This window comes from Camarhynchus parvulus, chromosome 17, assembly GCF_901933205.1.
Source record: "Camarhynchus parvulus chromosome 17, STF_HiC, whole genome shotgun sequence".
In the NCBI taxonomy this organism is placed as follows: Eukaryota; Metazoa; Chordata; class Aves; order Passeriformes; family Thraupidae; genus Camarhynchus; species Camarhynchus parvulus.
The window spans coordinates 2478171-2492432 of NC_044587.1; the positions used below are offsets into that span (position 1 = coordinate 2478171).

Below are 14262 nucleotides of genomic sequence, written 5' to 3' on the forward strand. Positions count from 1 at the left end.
GATATCACTGGAGTCAATGGGATTAACCAAAGAGGGTTTCTAGAGAGCTTGGAGGAGAGGAACAGCTGCTCTGACTCAAAAGGCACTTAACACTCAAAGCTGGAAAGTCACTTCTGGGCTTTTTTTGCAAAAGCAGCCCTGGATTGGAAGGATCATGGTGAGCAGCTTAGCCCTGAGTGGCTGCCAGTGCCTGTCACCCCAGTGGAGGGGCACAGAGGGCACACACAGGAGATGGAGCACTGCAGGAGCACAGGGTTTGTTCCAGGGCTTGCTTTGCTCCTGGGAATGTCAGATCTGAGCAGATCAGAGTTTCCTCCGTGTCCCCAGGGCTGCTCCTGCAGCAGCTGGAGGCTCTGAGCCCTTCCAGCCACAGGGATCATTTCAGCCTCTCAGGAAATGCTGCTGCTGCTGCCCAGGGCTCAGCCTGCCCCTTCCAGAGGGATGGCCAGGCCTGCAGCCATGCTGCCTTCTTGGGATGTTTCTGGCACAAATCATCCCCATTCACCCTGTGCTTTCCAGGCACAGCATTCCAGAGCTGTCACAGAGAGGAAAAGCTCACCCAAGCTGCAGGTGGGTGCAGGTGGTCAATGGGACACAACCTCAGGCTTGACAAACCATTTAGGCACCTAAAAATCCCAGCAAACACTGGGAAGGTCAGGCAAGAGCTCCTCCCTGAACTGACTCTCTTTGGAAAATAAATTCCAAATGTCCTGATGCATTTTGATCGATTCTCTCAGTGCCCCTTGGCCATTTTGGCTTTTGCTGCTCTCCCCAACGTGACTCCACCTCCGGGGTGTCGATGGAGGGACAGCAGTGCCCGAGGCCAGGGGACATTGGCTGGTGTCCCCATGGAGCAGCAGAGCCCTGGGGGCTGCCCAGGGGCTGGGCTGGTGTGTGGCTGCCTGTTCATGCTGCTCTTGGCTGTAAATGCTGAATATCACTCAGTAGCTCAGGCAGGGTCAGGGATTTCAGGGGTTCTGTGGGAGGATGGAGCAAGCAGGAGCTGTGGGGTCAGTGTGAGCTCTCCTGTTCCCCTGCAGTGTCCTTGGCAGGGTGTGAGGTCACCTGCCATGCAATTCCTCTGCTCTGTCCCACTGGGTGCAGCCCTGGGAGAGCTCCTGTGCTTTGTGCTGTGGTGGGAGTGAGGAGGGGCAAGGGGTGAACCCATGGGGTGAACCCTGACCTCTCCAGCATCCTCTGGGGGTTGTCTCTGCCAGAAATGCCTTCTCTTTCTTCTCTGTCAGAGCCTTCAAAGCCAGCACAGCCCCCTGGTACCCCACTGCCAGGAGCCCCTGTCCAGTGCCTCTCACAGGGCTGGGGCACAGGAGCCCACCTTGGTTCTGAGCTCCAGCACTGCAGGAACACTGCTCCCTGCTCCCCCTGCTCCCTCCAGTTCCAGTTTCATCTCCTCTGGTTTTGTCCCCCAGCCTCTTGTTTATTCCTTGGTGTACCAGACTAAAATCTCTTTCTCACACTCTGGGTTTCACCCTGAAGGTGCCCACGTGCTGCAATTGAGTCATCTCTCCTGCTGTCATGCACTGAGCACTGTGAGGGCTCCAGCCAAGGCACTCTGCAGCTCTGATTTATACTCCTGTGGCTGCTTTTTAGGATGTGGGCACTGGCCTGGCTGTGCTGGTGCCATCAACATGGCAATGAATCTCTCCTTCCTTCTCACTGTTCCTGTTTGGGATCTCTGTCACGTGTGTTTCCCCTCACCTGGGGTGTCAATCCTGTATTTCAGTCCTGTATTTCAGTCCTGTGTTCCAATCCTATACTTCAATCCTGTGTTTCCATCCTGTGTTTCAATCCAGTATTTCAAAATCCTATATTTCAATCCTGTGTTTCCAATCCTGTATTCCAATCCTGTGTCCCAATCCTGTGTTTCCCTCCTCTGTTCCAATCCTGTGTTTCCATCCTGTATTTCCATCCTGTGTTCCAATCCTGTATTCCAATCCTGTGTCCCAATCCTGTGTTTCTGTGTCTGTGGGACCCCTGAGCACCAGCCCCACATTACCTGTGCCTCTCCTGCTCTGTGGGTAGAGCTCCACCAAACCCAGAGGCAGGCATTGCTGCAGTGACTGTTTCTTGCTTTCCCAAGGAGCAGAATGGGGACAGCCACCACGTGGGAGAGCTGAAGATCTCAGGGAAGGAGTTCCTGTCGTTACCTGCCAGGACGAGGAGGCACCGGGAGCACCAGGCCAGCTCGGAGAGGAGACCCCAGGGATCCCCTCTGGATGCTGGGGAGCTCAGGGGGCAGGTGCCACAGTCGGTAGGAAGATGATTTTAATCTCCAGTGGGATGATTGTAATCTCCAGTGCTGATCTGGGAGCTCCTCATCTTTGTTTTTAGCTCATTTCCAGCCGGGTGTGGGGTGGCAGTGGGGACTTTTGGCTGGAAAGGAGAATCTGTAGCTGGGCTCTGTTTGTTGGCTCTGTGGGCAAATCCTTTTGTCTTTTTGAGCCTCAGCATCACTGTCCTTTTAGCAGAGCAGTGGAGCCAGTCTCCATCACAAACTGTGTCTCTGTGGTGACGTTTAAACCTGCTCTTGAGGGACAGGAGCCTGGAGCTGGGCTTAGCTGAGTTTAGGATTGTCAGGATGTGATGCCTTGAATTGCAGAAAAGCACAGCAGCTTGGGTGCTTTGTGGAGCTTGAATTGATCAGCTCCTGGGGCTCATGAGTGGGATTGGTGCCTTCAAGAAGCAGAGCCCTTCCCAGGTTTTTGGCACACAACCACAAGTGCTGGTTTGCTGGTTGCCTCTGCCAAATGTGGGACTGTAGAAGTTCTGCCTCGTGTTCTGGTCACACTGATGGGCCATGTGCAGAGTGGTCTCTTGGGATTCATCAGAGGTGGTAGAAATCATCATCCAGGAGCTTTTCCTTGGGAGCAGCTCAGATGGAGCTCATCTCCTCAGGAGCTGGCCCTGGTGTTGGTGATTTCCAGGTTCCTGCTCCTGTGTGGGGAGCTCTGATCATTCTGTGCTCGGCTCCCTGGAGGATGATGAGGATCCATGTCCTGGGCAGCTCCCCAGATGCCTTTTTGCTGTTTTAACCTGTCAGTTCTGCTGGCTTTGGGCCCTTCCCTTCCTCTGGTGTTGATGTTTGTGGTGACACATGGCAAACACAAATGCTGGGGAGCTTCCCTGCAGCTGTGCTGGGTTTGTTCCCAGCCCTGGAAGCAGAGCTCACTCCCACAGTGATGGCACCTTCCTTGGGGCTTGGAGGTGTTTGAACTCAGTGATCTCAGGTGAGAAAGCCCCAAACCCTCAGCTTGTTGCCAGGAGAGACAAAGCATGAATGATCAGTGATCTCATGGGTGCTGGGAGTATTTAGGATTTTGCTTTACACTGGGTCTCTAACACACTATCACAGTTCTGTGATCATGCAGAGATTCCAGATGGAAGAAATCCAAGCCAGAAAAGATAGGCCTAGTTTGTTTTTTTTTTTTTCCTTGGCATTTAAGAAAAAAGAGAAATTAAATATTTTCATGCTGGCTAAGAAAGAGAGCTGCAGAGCTTGGGATGAAGCCTGGCTGTGGAGTGGGGATGCTTGAAGGGAATCCAGCTGTGCATCATGGGGAGAACACATCCTGCTGTACCTGTGTGCATGAATGTGTGGACACATCCTTTTTTTACCACAGGCATTCCTGATTTTCAGTTCTCTGGCCGCTGGAGACCAAATTTTTACACTAACTGAGGTTTTAAAATTTTTTTTAGACTTCTCCGAGCTCATTCTTTGTTCCCAACAGTGCTCATGGAAATGGTCTGCTGGGAAAAACATTTCCTGCAGCTCACAGGTGCAAACATGATCAGTGAGAAGGAAAACAAAGCTCATCTGAGCCAGAGAGGAGCCAGCAGCATGGGGGCACACAAGGCAATACAAAGAGAGAAAAAAAACCACTTCTGCCAGAAATAGCCCTGTATTTTTAACTCAGACATTCAGCCAGAGACCAAACAGGAGCTGGGGAAGGCATTCCTGAGGAGTGGAGCTGGGGGCCCATGGGCTGTGGCTGCAAATGGCCCTGTGGGGCTTTGCCAGCCGCTGGTGACCCCTTGGCAGCACGTGGGGGTTTGGGGAGAGGCCAGAGGGCTCTGGGGTCACTTCAGGGCAGCTTTGCTGTGTTGGAGCTCCCAGCTTGGCCAGGCTGACTCTGCAGCACGGGCCAGACCTCAGGGAGTTCAAAGTCAGCGTTGTCCTGTGGGTTTTGCCATGAGCAGAGCAGCCCCTCTGCGTTCTGCTGTCACTGTTGGAAAGCTGCAGTTCCATCCACGGGAGCCTTTGCAGTCAAAGGGAGCAAAGCCCACCCCAGTGGGAGAGAAGCTTTTCCTGGTTAGACAACAACTCCCTCAAATTCCTCATTTTGCAAGGAACAAAGCAAAAATTCTCTTTAATCCGTTGGTAAACTGTGAGTCCTTAGTTAGAGGTGATCTCTGCAGGTTGATCTGAGGCTTTTTGGGGTGCCACAATCCTTGCTGTCCATGGCAGGGGAGAACCCAGACTGTGAGCAGGGAAAAAAATTAACCCAGGTCCAGCAGTGTGACCTCTGGGTCAGCCCTGAGTTCCATCCCAGGGCAGATCCAGCCCTGAGCTCCATCCCAGGGCAGATCCAGCCCTGAGCTCCATCCCAGGTGCAGATCCAGCCCTGAGCTCCATCCCAGGGCAGATCCAGCCCTGAGCTCCATCCCAGGTGCAGATCCAGCCTGGGGAGGTGCTGGGGGAGGGTGCCTGACTCAGAGCTCCTGCACTCACCCCCATCCATCCCCTGGCTGTTGTTTACCTCCCTCTCCCTCCCTTTTGTGCTGGGGTAATGCTGCTCTCCTGCCTCCCCCGGGGAGGTTCCAGGGGCGTGCTGATGGCTGGGAAGTTGTTGGAGCTTGGCATGGCAGGAGCCCTGGTGGCTGTCATTAGCGCTGGTGATGCTGCTGCTGCTAATTACCGAGCTGCTGGGAAACTCCCCTTGGGAGGAGGCGGAGGGGAGGCAGGGAGCAGGGCATGGAGAGGAGCCTGTCCCTCCTGGCAGCTCCGTGGGGCCTGAGAGGAGGGCTCAGCCTGCAGGAGAAGCCGTGGGGATGCTGGCATGGATGGGAGCAGCCATGGCCCAGCTGCTGAGGAAGGTAGGAGAGCGTGGCAGGGCAGGTGTGACCGTGGTCACTGGGGTCTTGGGTCAGGGAAGAGACGAGGCTCTGACTCCATGTTTCAGAGGGATTGATTTATTATTTTATGATATATATTACATTAAAACTGCACTAAAAGAATAGAAGAAAGGTTCTCATCAGAAGGCCAGCTAAGAATAGAATAGCAAAGAATGATAACAAAGGTTTGTGGCTCAGCTCTCTGTCTGAACCAGCTGACTGTGATTGGCCATTAAATTACAAACAACCACATGAGACCAATCACAGACGCACCTGTCACATTCCACAGCAGCAGACAATCAATGTTTACATTTTGTTCCTGAGGCCTCTCAACTTCTCAGGACAAAAAATCCTAAGGAAAGGATTTTCCATAAAAGATCTCTGTGACACCCCTGGGCCTCACACCTGCCTGCCACCCTCTGCAGGAGGCTGCTGGTGAATGTGCTGCTCCTGACCCTGCTGGGGCAGGCAGGGCCTTCCTGACCCTGCCAGAGTGGGAGATTTCCCAGCCATGGCTGGTGGCACTTGCCGGGGAAGGACCAGCCCTGGCCTGGTGGGGATGAGCAAGGCCAGGACCTGTTCACCTGGAGCCCAGGTGTGCAGCTCCCCTGGGGATGCTCTGAGTGCCCTGAGGAGGATTTGGTGTGGGAGAAGCTGATGAGGGTGAGGTGCTTTTGGTCACATTTTTGCTCTGGTGCAGCAGAGCCCTGAGCAGAAGTGGCTGCATTAAAGCTCTGTCCCTGCAGCTGTGGGCAGGCAGAGCCAAGTCCCTCCAAATCCCTCCCTGGGACTCGTGCAGTGCACACCTTTCTGAGTTTCCTCTCTTTTACAATGAACATCAAAGCAGGGGTTTTGTACGACATGAAACTTGCAGACATCAAAGGCCTGCTCATAAATTTAACCCCTCTCTCCACTGTGCTGAAGGTCAGAATGCTCCAGGCTGGCTTTGACTCGGTAGCAGATGTGTTTTAGGGGGTTATTAGGAGGTTACTGGAAGGATGGGATTTTTCTAACACTTCAGAAATATCAGAGACTGTGTCCCTCACCCTTCTCTGTGCAGAATGGGGAGGGCCCATGGAGGAAAGGGGCTGTGTGTTCTGGAAAAGACTTCCTGGGGACCTGCCCCAGTTCTGGGCCTGTGTTTGAGGTCAATGGGACCGAGCATCAGCCAGAACTCAAGGGTTAAATCAATTTATTGTGTCAAGGTCCAACAGCTGGAACAAAACCCATGGAGCAAGGTAAGGATCAAACCCACCCGTGTCAGGGTCTGTGCTCTGGAAATCCCTGATCCTCAGGACTCTCCCCTTCCAGGGAGTGACTCCTCACCCTGCAGAGCTGTCCCCAGCCTGTCCTCAGCCAGGCCCATTTATAGGCAGGGGCAAGAGGAGCTGTGTGTGACTGCAGTGATGACTTGCAGGGATGGTTGCTGATGTGTTTAGACACTGAGCGATTTTCAAGCACTCTGCATCTCCAAACATTCCCTGGGACAAATGTTTTTATAAGGCCTTTTTTATGATGACAGTGAGAGGCAGCCATAAAAGAAAGGAATTTTTTGTAGGTCATGCATCCCCACCCCAGAGGCAGGCTGCCAGAGTTGTTTTGGTGGTTTTCTGTCCCAGGATTTATTGGGGGATTGTTGGTTGCAGGATGCTCGTGGTTGACCCTCTGAGGGTCAGCCCTGGGGGTGCTGGCAGGGAGCAGATCTGGAGGGTTCTGCCTGTCCCTGCTGAATCAGGGCTTGTCCAGGCAGCTCTGGGCTGTCAGGTGTCCCCATCCCTCCCCTGGCACTTCTCTGGGAGCTGCAGAATGGCCTGGGTGAGTGCAGGGATGTGTCAGCCTTGGGGGCTGCTCATTTCCCTCCTTTCCCTGCTTGCCTTGTGCTGTTTGAGGGGAGATTGGCACTTCCCCAATTCCCTCTGGGGCTGGGATGTGGGGTTTGCACCAGGCAGCCTTCACTGCATCCTCCCTGCTTGAACACCAGCTTGGTCCCTGCTCCATCTCCCTGGTGTGCATGGCACAGCACAGGGGCAGTGCAGATCACACCCTCCTCACCCACAGGCTGCCTTTGCTCAGCTGCAGGTCTGTAATTATGCCATTAGTGCTGGTCAGACTTTGTGCTGTGAACGTGCTCTGAGAGGAAGGGAGAAGCCAGAGCCAGGCAGAGAGCAAAGGCAGCTGCTGCTAAATTTAAGACTGTTCCTATGACACCTGGAGGCTGCTGTGGTGGTGTCAGTCCTCTTGGAAGTGAGCAGGTAAACACAGAGCCTTGTTCTCAGAGTGCTTTATCTGCCTGTTCAGCTGCTGGGACCTTCCAAAGTGCTCGGGGCAGGGAGGCTGTGCTGGTTCCTGGATGTGCAGGAAAACCTGGAGAGCTCCAGCCTGACAGGTATGGGGAGGCTCTGCCAGCGCTTTGGGCTCCTGGGAGAAGCAGCCAGGGGCGTCTCCCCAGAGTCAGCTTAGGTTGTCTGACCTGTCTTTCTCTCCGAGTCTCTCTGTTGAGCTGTAGGGTTCTCTCATCTCCTGTTGTGTGGCTCGGGTGGGCTCCTTGCACAAGCCAGGAGAGGTGTAAGAACTGCTCCCCCAGATCTGGAGGTGCAGCACAGCCAGAGCTCTCAGGAGTTCTGCAGAGCCCTGACAGTAATTCTTCTGGGGGACTTTGGTCACAGGAGGCAGGGAAATAAACGTGGGGATGGAAAAGCTCTGCAAAAAGTGGCTGCAGGAGAAGGTGGGGGGAGGCAGCAGCGTTTTCTGGCTTCTGCTGCCTCTGCTGCATTCGTTGCCTCAGAGGCAAATTATCAGTTTCTTCCTTGAATATGAACAGCTGCCAGGTAATGAATTCCCCCTCTCTGTTTTATAATGGCATTAAAATTGGGATTTGCCTTAGTTTTCTCTGTAATTATCCAATGAGCCTGTGTGAGTGAGAGGGAGGCAGGGCAGAGCTGGCTCTGCTGCAGGCGAGTGTCGTGCCTGGGGGATGGAACTTGGGAATGGCCCTTCCTGAGGGGCAGATCCAAGGGATTGAATTTAGGATTGACCCTTCCTGAGGGGCAGATCCAGGATTTGAATTCCAGGGATTGAATTTGGGAATGGCCCTTCCTGAGGGGCAGATCCAAGGGATTGAATTTGGGAATGGCCCTTCCTGAGGGGCAGATCCAAGGGATTGAATTTGGGAATGGCCCTTCCTGAGAGACAGATCCAAGATTTGAATTCCAGGGATTGAACTTGGGAATGGCCCTTCCTGAAGGGCAGATCTAGGATTTGAATTTAGGAATGGCCCTGGGAATGCCCCCCTTCCTGAGGGGCAGATCCAGGATTTGAATTCCAGGGATCGAATTTGGGAATGACCCTTCCTGAGTGGCAGATCCAAGGGATTGAATTTGGGAATGACCTTTCGTGAGAAAGCAGGAAATTTCCATGTGCTCCCTGGGGCAGGGCTGGTGTTGGCAGGGCAGTGTCTGTTTGGGCTGCAGGGAGCACTGTCCCTGCTCTCCCTGGCTTTGGGATATTTCTGTTGCTTGCACTCCCTCTTTCTGTGTTTTCCCTCCTCCCAGGCTGAGGTCAGGGAGGGAGATGGGAGGCAGGATTTGCACAAGGCTGTGCCTGTGCCTCAGCCACGCTCAGGGCACAGAGCCAGGGCTGTGCCACCTGCAGGAGGCTGTCCAAGCCCTGGCATCTGCAGGGGTGGCACCAAGGACACCCAGGCTCTGGGTGTTTCTCTGGTTCAGCATCAGGGACTTCATATTCCAGCTCTGGGGCTGGAAAACTGTGAGGAAAAGCCTCTTAGCAGAGGAATCTGCTCTAGGAAAGAGGTAAAAGCTGAGCTGGTTGTCCAGGGCCACCCAGCAGAGTCGTGTTGGAGGTCTGAAGGTCGATGAGCCAGGCTGGAGGTGACAAACCAAGCTCCCCAAATCCATTCTTGACTCACTGTAACTGAGTTTGCAGTTATTGGCACTTTGAAACCCTAATTGAGGTCTGCTTTCCTCCTTGCACAACCTCTCCTCCCGGCAAACTGTCAGCCATCAAGTGGGATGAGACAGTAAGAGAGATGTTACACTCACCATTTCCTAGAAACTGTCACTTTAAAGGGAACAGCACAGGGAAAAGGATGAATTGAAGCCAAACCCAGAGCAAGAAGCCTCCAAATGTTTGATTTCCCTCAAAATCTGGAACCTTTCATTCCTTTCTTGGGTCTCTGCTGTGCCTGGGGCACCTTGTACCTTCACTCTTCTGGCCTCTGGCATTTATTGAACTTCACATGGCAGAAGAGCTTAAAAAATATCATAGCCCAGGTTCTCTTTGGATGTAAATCAGCCTAATTGGGCTTAAATCCCTGGAGCTGAGGTGACACCAGATGACAAGGGGGCCTCTGGTGACTCGGGGCTGTGTTTGATTTTCTTGCACAGCCATCCCTGAGCTCCCAGCTGTGGCTGGGGGAGTCTGGCATGGATGGGTCCAGCAGGTCCCTGTGCTGGACGGGCTCATGGTCTGGCTGTGCTTGCTGGGGCTACCTAAAGAATCCTTTCTATACCAATAACTTGTGTTTCTCTTTCTGTAAATTCTATTGAAACCCAGGAAAGCTGCTGCTGTTTTATTTCTGGGTTTCACTGGAGGACAGAGCTGTACAACCAGACCAGTTCTGTCTGAGCCTTGTCTTTGATTGTGGCTGTTTTCAGTTCCTGAGCACTGGAGGCTCCCCCAGAGGACACAAACACAGCACAGCCTTGGGGCAGGTTTGGGTTTTTTCTGTTATTGCCCCGTTTTGGGGAGGCCAGATCACCCCCAGAGAGCAGCCAGTGGAGCATCCTGCCCAGAGGCCACCCTGCTGCCTTCCCTGGCACAGGCAGCTCCATCCCTGCAGTTTGTGGGCAGGCAGGAGGGCTCAAGGAGGCAGTGACTCCTCAGGGGACGGGTTGTTCCTGAAGTCACTGCTTTAGGATAGACACTGTCCCATCAATGCAATCCTCTCCTCTGGATTTAGGGGGGCCTTGGGGCGAGCAGAGGCTTTGGGGTCTCCCTGAGCTGTCCTTGCCTCTGCACTTGGGCAGGGTGCAGGAGACTGAGGCTGAGGCTCCTCCATGGCTGCAGGAGAAGGATGGGAATCCATAAATCCCAGGAGGGTTTGGGGGCTGTTTCCTGATAAAACCTGCAGTGACAGCAGAGAGGTTCCCCTGTTCCCAGATGGGTGTGAAGGCAGCCGAGGGGGGCAGAACTAGAGGTGCAGGCAGCAATTCCCAATGGACAGAAGGTGTTCCTGGACAGCTGGACAGAAGGTGTCCCTGGATAGCTGGACAGAAGGTGTCCCTGGTTTGGGCTCTGGCTGCAGGCTGGGCACAGCCTGTGTCAGGTTAATGTGGCCTCTGCTCACACCTCACCTTCAGCATCCACATGTTCCATTAGCTGTGCTATTTTAAAGCCTCCCTAGGCAGTTAACACCAATTAATCTAAAAAAGCCCAAGGAATGGTTTTTCAGAGCCCCTGGCTCCTTCCCCTTCCCCAGAAGCCCTGGCAGAGCTGAGCCCACTGAGGGCTCTGAGTGCAGGGGTGGCTGGAGATGCTCCTCTGGGGAGATGTGCAGTTAGAGCAGGGCCCCAAACCATCCCATGGATCCAACTTTTCCAGCCTGGATGGTACTGTTTGTGCCACAGGGGAAGTTCCAGCTCCCTGCAGTGCAGGGCACTCAGTGCAGCCCTGTCTGGGAGCCAGCAGAGCCAGGCTCTGCGTGTCCCTGGGTGCAGGAGGTGCCACTCCCTGGGACCTGCAGGAAAGTCCCAGGAGGATTTTTTGCCTGTGTCTAAAGCCACTTGAATCCCTGTGTTCCCTGGAGCAAACCCCAAAGAGGGTGTAGTTCCATCCTGCCCTTTGCAGCAGCAGGTACCAGAGCAGGAGATGCTTTTGCCTGATAGGAGAAGCTGCTCCTGCCTTCGCGTGTGATTTTTGTCTTGCCTGTTTCAGCTCTCCTGAGCAGGTCAGACAGACCATGGCTGCAGTGGCAAACCCACAGGCAGCAGCCCCAGCAGGGCCAGGATTTCGTGTTTTGTGGGGTGCCTTGCACAACAAAGCCTTGATCTGGAACGCGGCCTTCAGGCGTTTCTGGGCTGGGAGTAAATAATAATTAACATCTGGGTGTGTGCTGAGCAGGGCTGTTTATGTGCAGGCTGGATGTGTTATGGGTGTGCACAGCTCCACTTCCCCCGTCCCCACCACCCCTGAGGAAGGTGCTGCATCTGCTCGGCTCCCTCTGAAAACCTCGCTGTGCTCAGAGCCAAGTAGGTGTCTAAATAAAAGTCTGATTCAAGGAAGCAGCACAGTTTTGGCAATCCAGAGACGAGCAGGCTTTTTTTGCAAAGCATTTTCAAAGCAAACTGTCAGGAGGTTCCAGTGTGTGCAAGGGATGGGGAGAGCAGCTGGAGCATGGATTGTCTCCATCACTGAAGAGGAGCTCACCTGCCCTGCTCCGTGGGGCTTGGAGTGGGGAGGTGGATAGAGAAAGTGCTCTATATATTAACCTTGTGCTAATTAACCAGGAATATGGGTTATACCCTTTCAAGCAACGGAGTTATTTCAGTTTAGCAAATTAGTGCTGCTCAGCTGAGACTCCACGGCTGAGCATGGTCCTGGTTTCCCCCTCTCCAAGTGCAGGATCAGCCACTGCAGTGAGTTGTAGCCAAAACTCTGTGTTTTACTGTTTCGGGTGTGTGCTGGTGTGCACAGCCAGGTACCACTGCCCTGGTGAGAGCTACACCCCAAAAACTTACTGCTTGTTGTCATCCACCTCCAGCCTGAGCTGTTCCAAGCAGTAGCTCAGGTTCACTCCCAGTTTTGGTGTTTAAGGGATCCCCCCGGTTTTTGATGGGCCATTCTGACCTCTGTAGCCACTCATCTTCTCCAGAGACTGACCTGGAGTGAGAATGCTCCTACCTTGTGTCCTTGGCTAGTAAAACAAGCTCCAGGTGCTAAATCCAGGCTGGTGTGTTTGTGTTAAATAGTGCCAGGGAAACCCAGCCTGGCGTGGTAAATGCTGCCAAAATCCACGTGGAAAAGTTGCTACATTAACTGCAGAGGATTGTGTGAATAGACAGAAGAGAAACCAGGAGTAATTCCCCCTGGTGTCAGCAGTGAGGGCTGGACTGACCTGTGATCCCAGGACAGGTTGTTGTGTAGCTGAGGAAAAAGAGTAAATCCCGTGTTAGTGTGGCTGTGGCACAAAGTGGCCCGGTCTGGTCTCGGTGGCAGTGGCTCCCAGACAGATCAGAGGTGTCAGTAACACCTGGGGCAGACACCCCCGGGGCTCCCTCCAGATGCAATCAGCAGTGATATTGTCACCTGCAGTGAGGCACAGCCCTGTGCTTGAGCCCGTGTGGCAGCAGGGCACGGTCCCAACAGGTCAGCCCTGACTGCATTTCGGAAGGAGGGAGCGTGGGTGAGTTATTTTGATTTTGTTTGGAACAATAAAACCCGAGTTATTTGAAATCTTAACAACAGAACCAGCTTTTAGCACCGGCGTTTATAGGGATGAGTGGGCGAGTTGTTTAAAGGGAAAAAAATCTTTGAAAAGTGTCCAAGTGAGGGTGATAATTTCATGCTCCAAGGGAAGCGTGTGCACGTCCTGGGGCAGGGCAGGGTGTGGACGGGCTGTGCCAGGGCTGGGCACAGCACAGTGCAGGGCACACGTGTGCCCAGGGCACGCTCAGCTCCTGAGCTCCAGCCTGACGTGGTAGGTGGTGTCTCTGCAGATCACAGATGTCTCGCTCGTTATTCTTTGCTGCATCCTAAACTCAGAGGGAAGATGTCATTTCCTCATGTTGTTCCAAGCACCTCTCCCCCTCTGTTATCCCCCTTTTCCGCCTGTTCCAGCTGCAGGTTCCCCTTTCAGAGCTCTCCAAAGGCAGCTCAGCTCTTCAGATCAGGGGCAGGGTCCCCGTCCTGGTTCATTCCCTGTTCATGGTCCCTCTCTGTCCATGGATCCCTGATCTCAGCCCCAGTGGGAACAGGGCTGCAGCACCAGCACTGAGCTCACAGGAGCTGTGGCTGTGCCCTCCCTCACCCTTCTCTTCCTCTTCAGTCAGGGCCAGGTACTGAGCCAGGTATCCTGATCTCAGGTCCCACACAGTTTCCATATTTCTCTGGAAAATACTGGGTGGCTCCTGGAAATGAATTTACTGGTGTGGAACAGCATGGGCAGTTCCCCAAAGCTGCATTTTTTGTTCAGGTTAAAGCGATTTCCTACTTTTGCAGTGAAAAATGAGAATGAAGGACAAGTGTGGACAGAGCCAAGAGTTCCAATGGGGCTCTGTCCCCATTTTGCCCCTTTGGAAAAGTGATTTTCTTCCCAGTGCCCCCTTTCATTGTCAGTAAATTCCCATCTCACAAACGTGAGAGCAGCTCTTTGGCTGCTGCGTGGCATTTCCATCTTTCCCTGTTTAAAACCCTGTTGCAATTAGAAATTTCCCTCAGTCGAGCAGTGTTACATTTAAATCAAGATATGCTTATCGCTGAGCAGCCTAGGCTCTTGCAATAAGACAAAAAAACCACACATATCTAATAATATGAGGAGCAAGAGGACCATCAGGAGCTAAAAATGGTCCTTCAGTATTTTGGTGCTTTAAATCCAAGCGAGCAGAGTGTGTCTGTGTGTGCACAGTGCTGCCTGTGCCCGCGGAGCCGAGCGTGTTTGCAGATGTAGTTTGGGAGAATCGATCCCGATCTATTTTTAAGGTGAAGTGAGTGTGGCGGGTGGGAGGTGAGGAGGTGGAAGGGAAGCTAAATATTCACGTAGCTGCACTGTGTGTTTAAGAGCATCATCTAATAACGGGAGGATCGTGGCAGCGAGGTGAGGGAGCCGGCAGCGATCTCTGGAGCCTCCCCGTCGTGCCAGGGCTCCGGGGGGAGGTGGCAGCGGGGCTGTCGCTTTAAACCTCGGCTCGCACCCAGCGGGTCCCTGCAGCCGGCGACGCTCTTCATTCACATCGCTGGGCACACAAACCCCGCTGGCGCACACAAACCCCGCTGGGCACACAAACCCCGCTGGGCACAAACCCGGCACAAACCCGCCACAGCCTCGGAGCATCCAGCGCTGCTGCCCGCGGACATGTGAGAGCCGGAGCCGCCCGCTGAGGTCAGTGAGGGAAACGG

At 53.7% G+C, this 14262-nt stretch overlaps 1 protein-coding gene across 6 annotated transcripts in view; it reads left to right on the forward strand.

The window, feature by feature from the left end:
* GPSM1 (G protein signaling modulator 1) overlaps positions 1 to 14262 on the forward strand; it is a 65546-nt gene that overhangs the window by 41711 nt on the left and 9573 nt on the right. For 4 of the 6 annotated variants that reach the window (XM_030961645.1, XM_030961647.1, XM_030961648.1 and 1 more), the window contains one exon: positions 2099 to 2269. In XM_030961645.1, coding sequence (XP_030817505.1) covers positions 2099 to 2269 — 171 coding nt within the window. The remainder of the gene's footprint in view (positions 1 to 2098; positions 2270 to 14262) is intronic. The other 2 variants (XM_030961646.1, XM_030961651.1) reach the window with 1 other exon arrangement.